At 34.5% G+C, this 14,208-nt stretch overlaps 1 protein-coding gene across 3 annotated transcripts; it reads left to right on the forward strand.

Annotated features, from left to right (window-relative positions):
- Nucleotides 1-634: 634 nt before the first annotated feature.
- On the forward strand, nucleotides 635-14,208 carry LOC112007249 (probable LRR receptor-like serine/threonine-protein kinase At1g06840). 3 transcript variants are annotated; one of them, XM_065762402.1, is made up of 21 exons: nucleotides 635-812; nucleotides 1,146-1,315; nucleotides 2,096-2,246; nucleotides 2,756-2,827; nucleotides 2,987-3,058; nucleotides 3,307-3,450; nucleotides 3,530-3,601; nucleotides 3,699-3,770; nucleotides 3,991-4,065; nucleotides 4,661-4,729; nucleotides 4,910-4,978; nucleotides 5,177-5,248; nucleotides 5,607-5,693; nucleotides 7,902-7,970; nucleotides 8,171-8,685; nucleotides 9,619-9,777; nucleotides 10,241-10,524; nucleotides 11,448-11,499; nucleotides 11,732-11,982; nucleotides 13,054-13,188; nucleotides 13,594-14,208. In XM_065762402.1, exons 2-21 carry the CDS (start codon nucleotides 1,207-1,209, stop codon nucleotides 13,936-13,938), a joined length of 2,874 nt encoding a protein of 957 aa, XP_065618474.1. In that variant the 5' UTR covers nucleotides 635-812; nucleotides 1,146-1,206; the 3' UTR covers nucleotides 13,939-14,208. The 3 variants fall into 3 exon arrangements, with proteins under 3 accessions (XP_065618474.1, XP_065618475.1, XP_023895338.2); XM_065762403.1 differs by lacking the exon at nucleotides 13,054-13,188; XM_024039570.2 differs by lacking the exon at nucleotides 635-812 and having other exon boundaries at nucleotides 864-1,315.

Genomic DNA, 14,208 nt, shown 5'->3' on the forward strand with positions numbered 1-14,208 from the left:
CTGGTAGAGTGAGGGTTTCGGTGTCCGAAGGAGGAGAGTCTCAGAGTGTTCGAGGGTGAGAGTGTTTGAGAGTAAGAGTGTTTGAGTGTGAGGGTGAGTGATTTGGGTGTTTTGTGTGAGAGTGAGTTTTGTGTTTGAACTGTGAGACAAGTGAGTTGTTCGAAAGCAAACATGACTGGTTTTGTGTTTGAAAGTGAGAGCGACGAGTGAAGTGTTTGAAAGGAAATGTTGGTTTTGAATGTTCAGATTTCAGGTCTTATAAACTCGAGTCCAAATTTCAAGACTTATAAACTCGATTTAGTAAAATTTATCCATGTAATGGTATGGCAAAACCCGAACTTGAGTTTTAGAAGCTCAAGTTCTATATTGATCTCGAGTTTTTTAAAACTCAAGATATTAGTTTTTCAAATTGTTTTGAAGCGTAACAACTAAAGAAATTGTTTAATATTTAAGGTTAATTGGAAAAAAATTCAGAGTCCCAATGTGCAAATGTAAGACCCATAACAATGAAATATTTTGTTCCCATAGTTTTCTCAACAACCAGACCAAATCTGATTTTGACAATAAAGTAAATCAAACTACAAAGAAAACAATGTAGAGAGAGGATTTAGATTCAAGGTCAACGCTACAAATGTGACATCAGGAAGCTAAAGTCTGAGCTCTGGCTTTCACTATTTTTTATTCAGAAAACCCAACGTCAGTGACTCAGTGACTGTGGCTATGGCTGTCATCACCATTTTCAACGACAAATTCAAATATTTCTTGAGCGATCCTAATGAAGACTTGGTCAGCAAGATACCACCCTTCACTAGGTCTAATCTAAAGTTTCAAACTTCTGCTCTAATATTCAATTGTAGTCTATCATATCTGCTTGCTTAACTTTTTTTTCAAACTATTCAATCTTAATATATGTGAGCATTTTGATGACAATTTTGCCACTTTGTTTCTTCTCAAGTTGTAAGGGACAACAACTCTGAGTGATTCTCTTATTTTGTTTGAGTATTCATTCATACATTTATCCACCAGTACTGTAATGGTTTTTTTTTTTTTCCAGTTAAACTGAATTGCTTTAGAATTTATTTGTGTGAGTTTTGATAGTTGTTTCTTCATTCTTGTTATTAGGTGGAGCACTTGGGTACTACCAGAAATTTCCGACTTGGGTACTAAGAGAAATTTGAGGGCTCTGGTGTTCTCTGTGTTAGTGAGATGTATCTGTCAAGAGCTTGGACCTGTGGATTATTTATTGTTGCATGGTTGTGTTGTTCTTCACTACTTGTTGGAGCTCAGTATATTGGGATTACCAACCCGGATGAAGGTGATTTTGCTTTCTTTTGCATTTTATGATTCACAAGCTATTTTTGCTATTAAGTTCTTGAGGGGATGCTTATTTTTCTGAAATCACTTATTATTATAGCATACACTGAGTTACACGCTGTGGTAACACAGTGTGCAACTTTGACTACTTTTCTGAAATTTTACTTGTGTACTCTCTAACAAGTTATTTTATAATAAATAATGGTTAAATGATTAAATTCACAATTTCTTAAGAATTTAGGCAAATTAGGAGTGATAAGTTTTGCATATAGTTAAAGAGGGGTGTTTGGACATCGCCATAATAGGGTAGTGTGGCAAATGGCAATCTACTTTGCATTGTATTATGTGGACCATATGAAGAGAAAGGACTAGCCAAACTTTTAAGAATGAAAAGTAGTCAATGCAAGATATTAAAAATAGCCTTTTGAGATCTATGTTTGAATATTGTCTGTCGATTGGGGGTGTCTTGTAGTTCTATTATTGACTTTTTTTTTAGACCTCATGAGTATCCTTTTGTAATACTTCAAGAACACTCGTACTTATCAAAAAACTGACGTTGCATATGGTTGAACTGTAGTTGCTATTCGATTTATTGATTGTGTATGCTCAAAACTTGGGGCTGCTAATAATGTTAATGCATATTTGTTAAAAATAACTTCACTTTCCTTAAATACAGAAACCCAGATACTAGAAGTATAGAAACACAAGGACCAGCAAAGTTTATGAACTTTCTAAATGTAGTGTTGATGAAACAAAAATTAACATTTGTATTAATTTGCAGTGAAGGCATTGCAGGCCATCAAGAGCAGTTTGATAGATCCAAATAAAAATCTGAGTAATTGGGATCAAGGAGACCCATGTACTTCAAATTGGACAGGAATTGTGTGCTACAATACAATATTAGACGATGGACATCGACATGTTCAACAATTGTATGATTTTATCCTTTACTGAATTTATTTCTATCAGGGAGCAATATTGATGTGAATAATGTTGCATATTTTCTTTCACATAGAAATTTTTTCCTTCCTGCATTTCTTTTGTTCCCCTTGCATGATGAGGTATATTATTCCACTTTTATAAATTCATTGGTTCTGTAGTTCATTTAAGATTAAAGAAATTTATTAGAATAGGATCTATTAGCCACAATTTTCCAAAAGATCACTAGCAGGTCTTAATTAATTTAAAATCTGTCTTCATGATCTTTTCATTTGTCACAAGAATTAATAACTAATGATTTATTATATAACTTATTGCCCACAGACTCAATTGTTATCTCATGCCTGGCATTATATTATATTTATACACTAGTCACAAGTTCACATATAAGAGTGTCAAGCTTTGATAAAACCTGGCTATTAATTGCATTGCATCTAGGCATTTCTAATGAAGAGCTAGCTATGGTGCTTTAATAACTTTCTTTTGGGATGCTTCTCTGCAGGCAACTACTACGTATGAATTTGTCAGGAAGTTTGTCACCAGCGCTTGGCCAGTTATCAAATTTGACAATATTGTACGGCAAGGATATCTGAAGTCTAATTTTTTTGTGCTACACATATCTTTATTGGAATCATAGCTTTTGGATACCTTTCAATTAATATTAAAAAATCCGATGGTTTCATTTGATTTACTTATCCTACTAACATATTTTTCTCTATCTACTCTTTTGAAGGGATTTTATGTGGAACAGCATAAGTGGAACTATACCGAAGGAGATAGGCAGTATTACATCTTTGGAACTCTTGTAAGTTGAGAAGCTTCACTGCTTGTTAGATTAGATACCCAACAATGTTATAAGATGATTATATTCCTATACTGTTAAGAAATGGAGATATGCTACTAGTTCATGCATATTTGAAGTCTTCAATTTCTAAATAATATCAGAGACAATCTTTATCAAATCTGGACTAATTTACTTTATATTGTTTTTCAGAATACTTGGTATTTTAATGTTGCAGTGCATTTTCATTGTCTTTAATTCTGTGTTTCCAGGCTTCTGAATGGAAACCAATTAACAGGTTTTTTACCTGAAGAGCTTGGGAACCTTCCAAATTTGAACAGAATACAAATTGACGAAAACCATATATCAGGACCAATACCCACATCATTTGCAAACTTGAATGCAACGCAACATTTGTGAGTATATTTCTGATGTTATATTGTCTAAATCAGTTCTGCAAGGACTAACCCTTCCACTTCTCTTTTTTGTGAGCAGTCACATGAATAACAATTCGATCAGTGGGCAAATCCCTCATGAGCTATCTAGGTTACCAAATCTTTTTCACTTGTAAGTCAGTAGTTTGTCATATTCTAATATTTTGTATGAGTCATCTGTCAAGTACAATCAGTGAGATCAGTAACCATCTTCAACTATGCACCTGCAGCCTTCTTGATAATAACAACTTATCAGGGTATCTTCCACCAGAGTTCTCTGAACTGCCACAATTACGGATACTGTATGGTTTCTACTTTCCTAGAGCATAAATATATTTTTGTGTCTATCACATAAATGTCTCTACATTTAAAAATTGTGAATCTGTTTTCTTTTTAGATTGCTTTACATCTTGAACAAGGTTATAATTTATAAGTTTTCACTTTTCATCTTTCTACAATGTAATATTTGTTAAGTATCTATATTCATGTTTCTTAATGGTTTCATTTTTCTTTATTTTGCAGTCAACTTGATAACAATAACTTCAATGGGGCTACAATTCCAGCTTCTTATAGCAAAATGTCTAATTTGCTGAAGTTGTAAGTTCATACTATTATCATATGTTTGTAATTGGGTCCCAAAAGTAAAGGCAGAACAAGGTGCTAGCCTTGCAGTGTAAGGTTAAAAGTTTTTATTTACTTGTTTTGGCTTAATGACGGAAGAAGCTTTGTTTTTTCCTAAAATGAAAAACTAAAATAATAAGGAAAATACTAGCAAAATAAAATGGTAACATAAGATAGATAGAATGGTGTACTTTTTGTAGTGAAAAATACATAAATTATTTCAACATTCATTGAAAAGAAATACAAATAGGAAAGTTATTCAACTTAGAAGTGTTGGTTGGCATGAAGGTATTTTATTGCAATTTTGTGAAACATCATGGCCACTGGTCTACTGAACAAGTCAGGATTTCCTCATTTATCCTTTGCTGTTTGATGTTCCATGTCACTATGTAGTCTGCACAACTTGTAAATAAGCTAGATTATCTTAATCAGATATCATAAACCTTTCATGTTCTTAATTCAAAAAAGCTTTATACACTTGCAAGATGGCAATCAAGGATTACACACATTCACATTTGACGTGTTGTTTAATGCAAGATTGATAATATTTGGGTTTGGTTGGATTTGCCAGGAGCCTTAGGAACTGCAGTTTGCAGGGACCAATTCCTGATTTGAGCGAAATACCAAACCTTTATTATCTGTAAGTTGCTTTATTTTGCTTTCCTTTGTAGTAGTCCTATGATGATCAAGTATGGCTTTTAAATCAGAAAAATAAATGCACCAGGCTGAATAAAATTTTCTCTTTACTTTGTCAAAGACAACTCCATGAGGCACTAGCTACATATGTTTTCTTTATTTTTTTACTTTATATCATTTTCAGAGACCTCAGTTCAAATCAGCTAAATGGAACGATACCTTCATATATGCTTTCGGGGAATATGACAACTATGTAAGATTCTCCATCTCCTGAATGACAACTATCTGCTTCTTTTTTTCCTGTTTTGTTTAAACTTATTTTCCAGGTATTACAAAATATTTACAGAGGTGTCTGTCAGTTTTCAATTTTTTTTTTAAGAAGTTTTTGAAGATAATTTATACTAGAAATTCCCTTGACTTCTGATATCTATTATTTGAACAATATGCTCAGCTTGTTATCCAACAATAGTCTTACTGGGGCAATTCCCACCAGTTTTTCGTCTCTCCCTCAACTTCAAAAATTGTGAGTATTCTCCCTTTCTTTTTCCTTCTTCTGTGTTTAGTTCTGTGGTTCAATTTTATTGTAAATTATTTCATACTTATCTGCTCAGAAATTTGTTTTCTTCACATTTATATAAATTTGAGCCAATGAGCTCTAGCTCAAATGGCACTTCCTCTTTTCGTAAGAATTGGTAGAGGGTAAGGTCATGGGTTCAAAACCCACTGCCTACGTGTGTAACTTTCCAATAAAAAAATCTAGATTTGAGTTTGCACTTATCACAATAGTGAAATTGTAAAGTTACTAGTTAATATCAGTCGATAAATTAAACTGTTAATAAGACAAACTGGATTTATTTGGTAAATTGTGTTCCCAATGGCAGGTCAATTGCAAACAATTCACTGAATGGCTCTGTTCCATCCATCATTTGGCAAAATTGGACTTCGAATGGAACGGAGGAACTTACAGTGTAAGACCTGAACGAAAATGTTTTTGTTTTTTATGAATGCATAAATCTTTCATTTAGACAATGTATATATTTACAACATTTACAACTAGCAGGGAAACTGCTATACCTAAGAAACACAGCCAACTGCTACAGAACCATGGACAACAGAGGCCCATTCAAAGCAGTATGATTTATATTGTCACACCAAAACAACCTATATTTAATGTTGGCACCTATAGCTTGCAAGCCTGGCTCTCCCATTATATATTTGAGAATTTCGAAAAAGCCAAAGATGATAGATGGTAGCTGCCCAAGCTAGCTTTACCATTGGTCTTTTGAAAACTTCTACCCTTTCTACTTCTTTAAAGCCCAATCTAACTCCTCATCCAACTCCTACCTGCCCGGAGAAAAAACATCTACATCAGGTTCAATAAACCCAACATTAAGCACTGCTACATCCTCCAGAACAACAACTTCTACTCCTTGATCATCATACTTTTCCTCCCCTACATCATCAAACAAGAAAAATCTGTTTGTATCAAGAGCTTCCCTTTGAGATATTTGCTTCGTCTCCACACTTCTCACAATTTCACCCTCTTATATGACTTCAATCCCTTTCCTCTTTCTATTTGAAACTTCAATAAATCCATCATCATCAGTGTTCTCTTTCTCAACTTTGCTTTGTACCTCATTAGACTCCTTTGGTTGCGATAATTACACTGGCCTCTTCGAAAATGTCCTCTCATTATGTCCATACCTTACAATTACCACAATTCTGTGACTTCCAAGGGCTCTTCAACATCAGTGAAGCCACCATTAAACACTGACCACTTTAGGAAAATCAGCCTGCTGATCAACCTGCACACACAACCTCAAAAATGCCATTCTTAATTGTTTCTCAGTGATTGTGTTCAAGTACCAAGGCTTCCCAACAATACAACTTGATTACTCATGCTCCCAGTATCAACAAGAATATGATGGAAGTTTACCCAAATAAGAATCTTAGCTAGAAAAGGACTTATGAATTGCATATCCGGTTCACAGCATCTCAGTATCAAAATATTATTGATCACATGCCACTTGAGAGATTCCAACACCTCATCCCTATAGCCTTTGCATTTTTTGAATTTGGACAAAAACATCCCATTTTCAGCAGACATCTCTTCAACAGAACCAAATTATTGCCACAGTTTCTTAACCTTGTTCTTAACCTAGAAGAAAGTAGGAGCTTTCTCCAAAAAATGCCCCCACAAGACAGTTTGTCCACTTCTTTATTCCCTCCTGAACCGCCACTAGTAGTGGCCTAACAGTATCATTCCCATCTATCTTCTCCAATGGAAAGAAGCTTAAAGAATCACTATTAATGGGCTACTGAAACAGATTCCTCCAGTCTAAACCCTTCTCCTCATTGGGCTTCAATAGTCTTTCCTAGTCTTAAGCCCAACAGCTTCTCACCGGTTTTTCACCTTAGCATCTAGCACAGCACCAGTCTACACCCCTCCAACTCAGCATTAACAACTCTATAATCTTGGCCAACGAACCAGTATTGTTGTGCTCAATCATTCTTCCAAATCCCAAATGCTCTTCTGTTTCCCTCCATACTGAGCCAGTGAATACTTATTAGGACTCAAAATCTGACACACTTGGCCAAGCACATTCTGCTGAGAAGTGAGAACTAGTATCTGATTCTTGACACTTCAAAATCTGGATCTCCATAGTTGAACTCTTGCGCTCAAGATTCCAATCAGATTCTTATTTGGCTGTGCCCAAGCTTGCTTTATTTTGCCCCATGCAGAGCCTTCTCAGTGTGATTTTGCATATTAGCCATACAAATCCCAACCCCCTTGCCTTAAGAACCACCATGTGTCATTGATCCAGCATTCATCCTCATCAAATCTAACCAACCTAAGGCGCACTAACAGAAGCATTTTCTGTAACTGTCCATTTTCCCTTTTACCTTAACAACAATGTTACACTCCCAATGTACTCAGGTTGGCTATGATTTTTAATAATATTTTACATTACCTATAAAAAAAAAAATTCTGGGGGTGTGTACACATCAAACAGACATCTTGTTTTTCTATTGGTTCAAAATAAAGTTGATACCTTTTTCTGATAACAGCATGGTCTTTGGAAATTTCAAAGTTGTAAATTCCTGGGTTGACTTCAATAAAGTTGCTCTCATACTGGATCTTCTAAGTTATTGCTTTTGGTTCTTTTATATTGCAGGGAGCTGCAGAATAATAAGCTTTCAAATATTACAGGCACCACTGATCCATTTCCGAATGTCGCTGTCTGGTTTGCTTCTACACCTCCTTCCCCATTCTTTGCTTTCTAATTAGTTTTCATATAGAACTTCATGTGTAATGAAATGCATTTTCAAAATGTGAATACTTGGTAAAAGATTGTGGATGTGATCTTTTTAGTTTTGCAAGGTGTAACAGACATAGCACATTGATATGATCATGTCACTTGTTTTTATTTTTAACTTTGTTCAGGCTTCAAGGGAATCCCTTATGCTCGAACTCCAGCCTATCCTACTTCTGTGGATTCGAACCTGGGGATGAAAATATCAGTCAAAATTCAACAGATACAACTTCTGTTTGTCAAGCTCAAGGGAATCAATGCGCACCCCCTTTCGAATATTCAAATTCCCCTACAGCTCCTGTATCTTGTTTCTGTGCTGCCCCTCTGTTTGTTGGATATCGATTGAAAAGTCCCGGATTCTCAGATTTTCGTCCGCACAAAGATGAATTTGAGGAATACCTGACATCCGGTCTTAAATTGTTTCTTTATCAGCTGTACATTGATTCATTTACATGGGAACAAGGACCTCGACTGAGAATCGATTTGAAGCTTTTTCCTGTATATGACGATATCAGTGCTACTAAGTTCAATATGAGTGAGGTTCATCGCATATTCAGCATGTTCACATCATGGAATATTTCGGATGAAGACCTTTTTGGACCTTATGAACTAATCAGCTTCCCTCTATTGGGCTTCTATGCAGATGGTTTGTCTCGAAACCCTTTTTTGATATGTTTTGCAACAGAGCTTTCTTGTAGTTGGTGGATTCCAATTAACTCAATTAGTAAAGTCTCTTGTCATCAAATAAGAGATTTAAAGTTCAAACCCTGCCTATACCAAAAACCAATTGATGTCTTGATTTGATAATAAAGAGCAATCATTATGGAGCAGATTTCATATGTTAAAGTTCTATCATATCTATCAAAAAGCTTTCTTGTAGTCGAAACTAATGCTTGTTTAGCAGTTGAAGAATGTTCAACTTTTTTCTCCAATTTATTTTGACCTGCACCTTAAAATTCTCTATATTTTAAAGACAATATTCAAGCTCGTGTCATTGCTCTGTTATTGTTTGGGTTCATATTCTGAGAGATGTTTAGTTTGTGTCTGTGGGTGGCACATTTAAGTGGATATCGCCATTTCTTCTGCTGCCAACTATGTTGAAGAAAGGTCCTACTGCATTTGGAGTAGCATTTTTCCATTAGCTTTTTAACTTATTTGCTTATGTAAAGCTTATTAAAACCCCGTCTCTTTCTAAGTAGAACTGTACTTTTGCCAACTTTCAGCAAATAAGCAAATGCATTTTCCGCAAAAGGCTAATCCAAACGCACCAGTGATGCTATGTTCAGTGGTATAACAGATGCATTTGCACTACTTTGATCCACCACATAAGTTTCTAAAGGCAATTCTCAGTTCAAGATGATCTCTAATTTTCTGGGCAATTAAGTTGTGTTCTAATCTTCTATAATGATCGAGCAGACTGCTTCAAATTCACACCCTATGTCACCTATGACTTGACCCCAATGATAGATGAACTATTACTCATTAATATCTTCCCTTCTTTCATGTATTCATATATGAGAGGAATAATGCTGGATAGTTTTGATTTTGTTTGTGCTCATAGTTTTCACTAATGTTGCAGAGAATGACAATTCTCCAAGCTCTGGTTTAAGCAAAGGCGCATTGGCTGGCATAGTACTGGGGACCATTGCAGGTGCAGTTACATTGTCTGTAGTTGTTACTCTACTGATACTGAGAATGCATATAAGGAAGGACCATTCAATTTCGAGAAGACGCCATTGTGAGTATCTTATGTCCAGGAAGTTAGGGTATTCAGGTAGATATGTCATGATTTTTAACTTTGCTTGCAATTGTTTCTATTCTACATCCTGATTATCAATTGGATCAGGCTGATGCTTGTACAATTACAAAGGCCTTAGCTTGGTTTGGTCAATATCTTAGCTCTACCTCAGCTAATACAGTTGAGCAAGCTTCAGCCAAGTTTGGACTGGTCCATGATTGGAAACATCATCTAGAGATGAAAACAGTTGGTTGCATATTTGCTAAAACCACAACCAGTCAGCAACTATGTTAACAATGTTGTTTACTTGTAACATGTAATGTGTGTTAGCATAAGTAAAACATTCTGATAATTAATACATAATTTTATCAGTTATTTTTTTAAAAATGGACATAGAATCTTTATATGCAGCACGTGTCACTATGTTTCATTTTTTGACATTGGACCTGTATTTAATATGCAGTGTCTAAGGCCTCCATAAAAATTGATGGCGTGAAGAATTTCACTTTTGAAGAAATGGTCATGGCTACAAACAACTTTAACAGCTCCACTCAGGTTGGCCAAGGAGGGTACGGAAAGGTTTATAAAGGCATGCTAGCTGATGGTACAGTTGTGGCCATAAAACGTGCACGAGAGGGATCCTTACAAGGTGAAACAGAGTACTTGACAGAGATAGAATTGTTATCAAGGTTACATCATCGAAACCTTGTGTCTTTGATTGGATATTGCGATGAGGAAGGTGAACAGGTACTTTTTCTCATCTTGATGAGTATACATATATGAACAATAAAATATTGGATTATCCATCAATCTCATCATTGAATACATGAGGAGATGATTCCATGAACTTAAGAAGTTGATGCGGTTAAACCATACGAATATTAAAAGCTGCAAGAGTGAAAAATTGAAAGATGTTAAATCGTGCATATAGCTGCTTTGAACAATTGCAAACAATAAAAGAAATCAAATTCAATCTAGAGACATTTAAGATGAGATGTTATGCCAATTTTGTTAATAATGTACAGTATATATAGAGACCTTCATAAATTAAGGATTACTTGTAAAAATGCATCAAAACCTTAGATATCTTCTCTAGCATTGAACTTGGGAGAAGATAGCTTTTCATTTTCATTTTCATGTGCATTATGTTTCTCCTGCAAAGTTGTTTGGCGTTCACTCCTAGGACAAGTTTTTCTTGCACTTTGTAGCTTAATTTGTGTTGAAAATTTAGCTTGGGGAGTGATGTGGGAAGCGCAAGCAAAGAATTATTTTGATTTGTTTTTGGACATCAATTATATTTTTATTTTAGGCCATAAATAATTAGGTTAATTAGTATTTTTATTTAAAGTCAAGGGTAGTTTTGTGATTCAATAAGTAGGGTTTCCTATCACCTATGTGAATTAGAATTAGTGTTTAGTATCTTTATATAAGCAAATATTGTACTCTAATCAAATGGAGATTATTTTTTATGAACGAAAATTTCTTTTGGTTTTATGGTTTGGTGCCAACTCCAGCCAACCCTAAGTGCTAACTTTTGGTGGTTTTTCCTTACTTGGTGCTGACTCCTAAGTTTTATCTTTATTTTTCCTGTCTTTTAATTTTGTTGTTGAACCGTTCTAGCCTATCATGCATCAGGGAGGGCTTCATCTAAGTATTTTTTTTGCATGCAGATGTTGATATATGAGTTTATGTCAAATGGTACTCTAAGGGATCACCTTTCTGGTATGCCTTTTTCGTTCTTTAAGCTTGCCTTTTATTGATCTCACTATAATTTTTTCTGAGTGTTCTTCATTGCATATGAATGCAAGTGAAAATTTCAATTTACAATTTTTGTTCACCACCCCCCCCCCCCCTCTTTTCTATCCTTTTTGAGCTAAACAAAACAAATTTACTTTTTAAAATTCTACATCCCATTCTAATGACTTATTAGTGGTTCATGTGTGTAATAATACAGCTAAGTCTGAAGAACCTTTGAGTTTTGCTATGAGATTGACAATTGCCCTGGGATCGGCTAAGGGCATCCTCTACCTACATACTGAAGCTGATCCTCCAATATTTCACCGAGATATCAAGGCTAGCAACATATTATTGGACTCTAAGTATACGGCAAAAGTTGCTGATTTTGGACTTTCACGACTTGCACCCGTTCCAGATATTGAAGGTGTTGTGCCTGCTCATGTATCTACAGCTGTGAAGGGGACACCAGTAAGACACTAATTTTTTATGCTTAAATAATGCTAGAATTATAAACTCTGTAGAATCTAGGGTTATGAGTGAATTTTCCCCCCACTATCACCGATTTTGTCACCGGTGTTCTCCATTTGTGACACTAGTGCTGCATGTTAAGTGCCTATAAGTTTTATATGTTTCAACCACTTTTAAAAATCAGACCAAGCTGACTGTGTGAACCAAGACCTACCAGTCCAGACCTATCTCAAAAATGGAAGTTTTCTAAAAAAAAAAAAAAAAAAAAATCAACACTTCAACTGCTAAAACCTTTTCTCAAAAAAAAAAAAAAAAGAATAATTGGGCCGCAACAAGTCAAACATTAAACTAAAGGAATAAGAATAATATCATTCTTTATATTTCCAATATGGGACTTTCAACATTAATGCCTAAACTACTCTCACATTGAAAAAAGGAAAAAGAAAAAAAAATGTTTTTTTTTATACAAGGAAAAAAAAATGTTAATAGTGTATTTGACACATGAATGAGCCACTCTTCCTTTTAATCTTTTCTTCTTGATATAGAAATGTGGATTTGATTCTTGATATGGAAAAGTCCCACATTGATAGTTTACATAACAACTATCAATGAGGTTGTCTAAGCCTCCCTCCTAGGTTAAAATGAAAAGTAATTTAAGAGCAAGAATATATAGGGTCACAAGTTAATAACATAAGCTAACATATATTTAATTGAAATATTTATTATTTAAGACATCACAGTCCAACCACCAGTTGAACCGAAGTCTGACTAGAAAACCAAGAAATTCTTTCCTTTTAGGTTATTTTCTCTGTCTAGTTTTTAAAAATACGGTTTCAACATTTGACAATCTAGCATGGGCTTCTAACCCTTTCTAGAAAAGCAATAAAAATGAATTGATAATAGTGTTGTCCATATTTCCATATTTGTTAAAATTATAAATTTAGCAATTTTTTTTTTAAAAGAGAATAAATAAATAAATGAAACTGATTGTAGATGAAATAGACTTAATAATGTCATAGATGTGATTATGTCTATTTCTTTGTTCTCTCATTTTCTATATAAAATTTGCAGGGTTACCTAGATCCGGAGTATTTCTTAACTTATAAACTAACAGACAAGAGTGATGTTTATAGTCTTGGTGTCGTATTTCTTGAACTCCTGACTGGGATGCAACCAATTTCACATGGCAAAAACATTGTTAGAGAGGTAAAACCTTATAGACCCGATTGCCTTTGATTCAATAGGGCCTAATGATATATCAGGTGATTGGGCATGAAAGCAAAATTATTCTTCTGTAATTTATTTTACTCATGCAGCTTTCATTTTGTCTATCTTTCTGTCTCCTTTTCCTCCTACCATTTGTCATTTTATGCTACACATGAATAGTCAGGAGAGAGTTCCTCATTTGCAAAGTTCCAATTTTAACTTAATATTGAAATCTTTTAAAATCTTCATTTTCCAGCCTTATGCTAAACAGTCATTCAAATCTATTATATTTATGATCACTATGGCATAATGTTCATTTTATTTGATCCTTTAGATATAGTAGCTAAACCTTTTGTAATAAAATGGTCTCTTATAGATTTTTTTAATGGTTTTTATCTGTTTCAGGTTAATGCCATGTATCAATCTGGTATGATCTTTTCGATTATTGATGGTCGAATGAGATCTTATCCTTCTAAATGTGTGGTGAGATTTTTGACTTTGGCTCTCAAGTGTTGTGAAGAAGAAACAGATGCTAGACCTTCAACAGCAAAGGTGGTTCGAGAACTTGAAAGTATATGGCATATGATGCCTGATTCGGACATTAGATCAATAGATCCTATGGTCAATGATGCTGAAAAGGTTGTGACAACTCCATCATCATCTTCTATTGTGAAGATTCCTTATGCATCATTTGATGTATCTGGCAGTGAACTTGTTAGTGAAGTTGTTCCAACCATCATGCCCAGATAGAAAACATCTTGGAAAATTGGTTGTATCAAAACCTGAGGTTGCTATTATTTAGAAATTTTGAACTGGGAATGATCTTTTCAATCACCTTGATTGTTGATGCTGTGTAAAGTCTCACTCTTATTATTCTTCATTGCAATTTTTTTTTTCTTGAAAAGTAATGTAGTTAGAGCACTAGGTGGTGTAATATTGTTGGTTTAAAAACTAACATCATACTTTGTAATATAAACAGGTTGTAGTGAAATTGTGAAATTCAATTAATAAGAAACATAA

Source organism: Quercus suber, unplaced genomic scaffold (assembly GCF_002906115.3).
Source record: "Quercus suber isolate HL8 unplaced genomic scaffold, Cork oak 2.0 scaffold_456, whole genome shotgun sequence".
NCBI lineage: Eukaryota > Viridiplantae > Streptophyta > Magnoliopsida > Fagales > Fagaceae > Quercus > Quercus suber.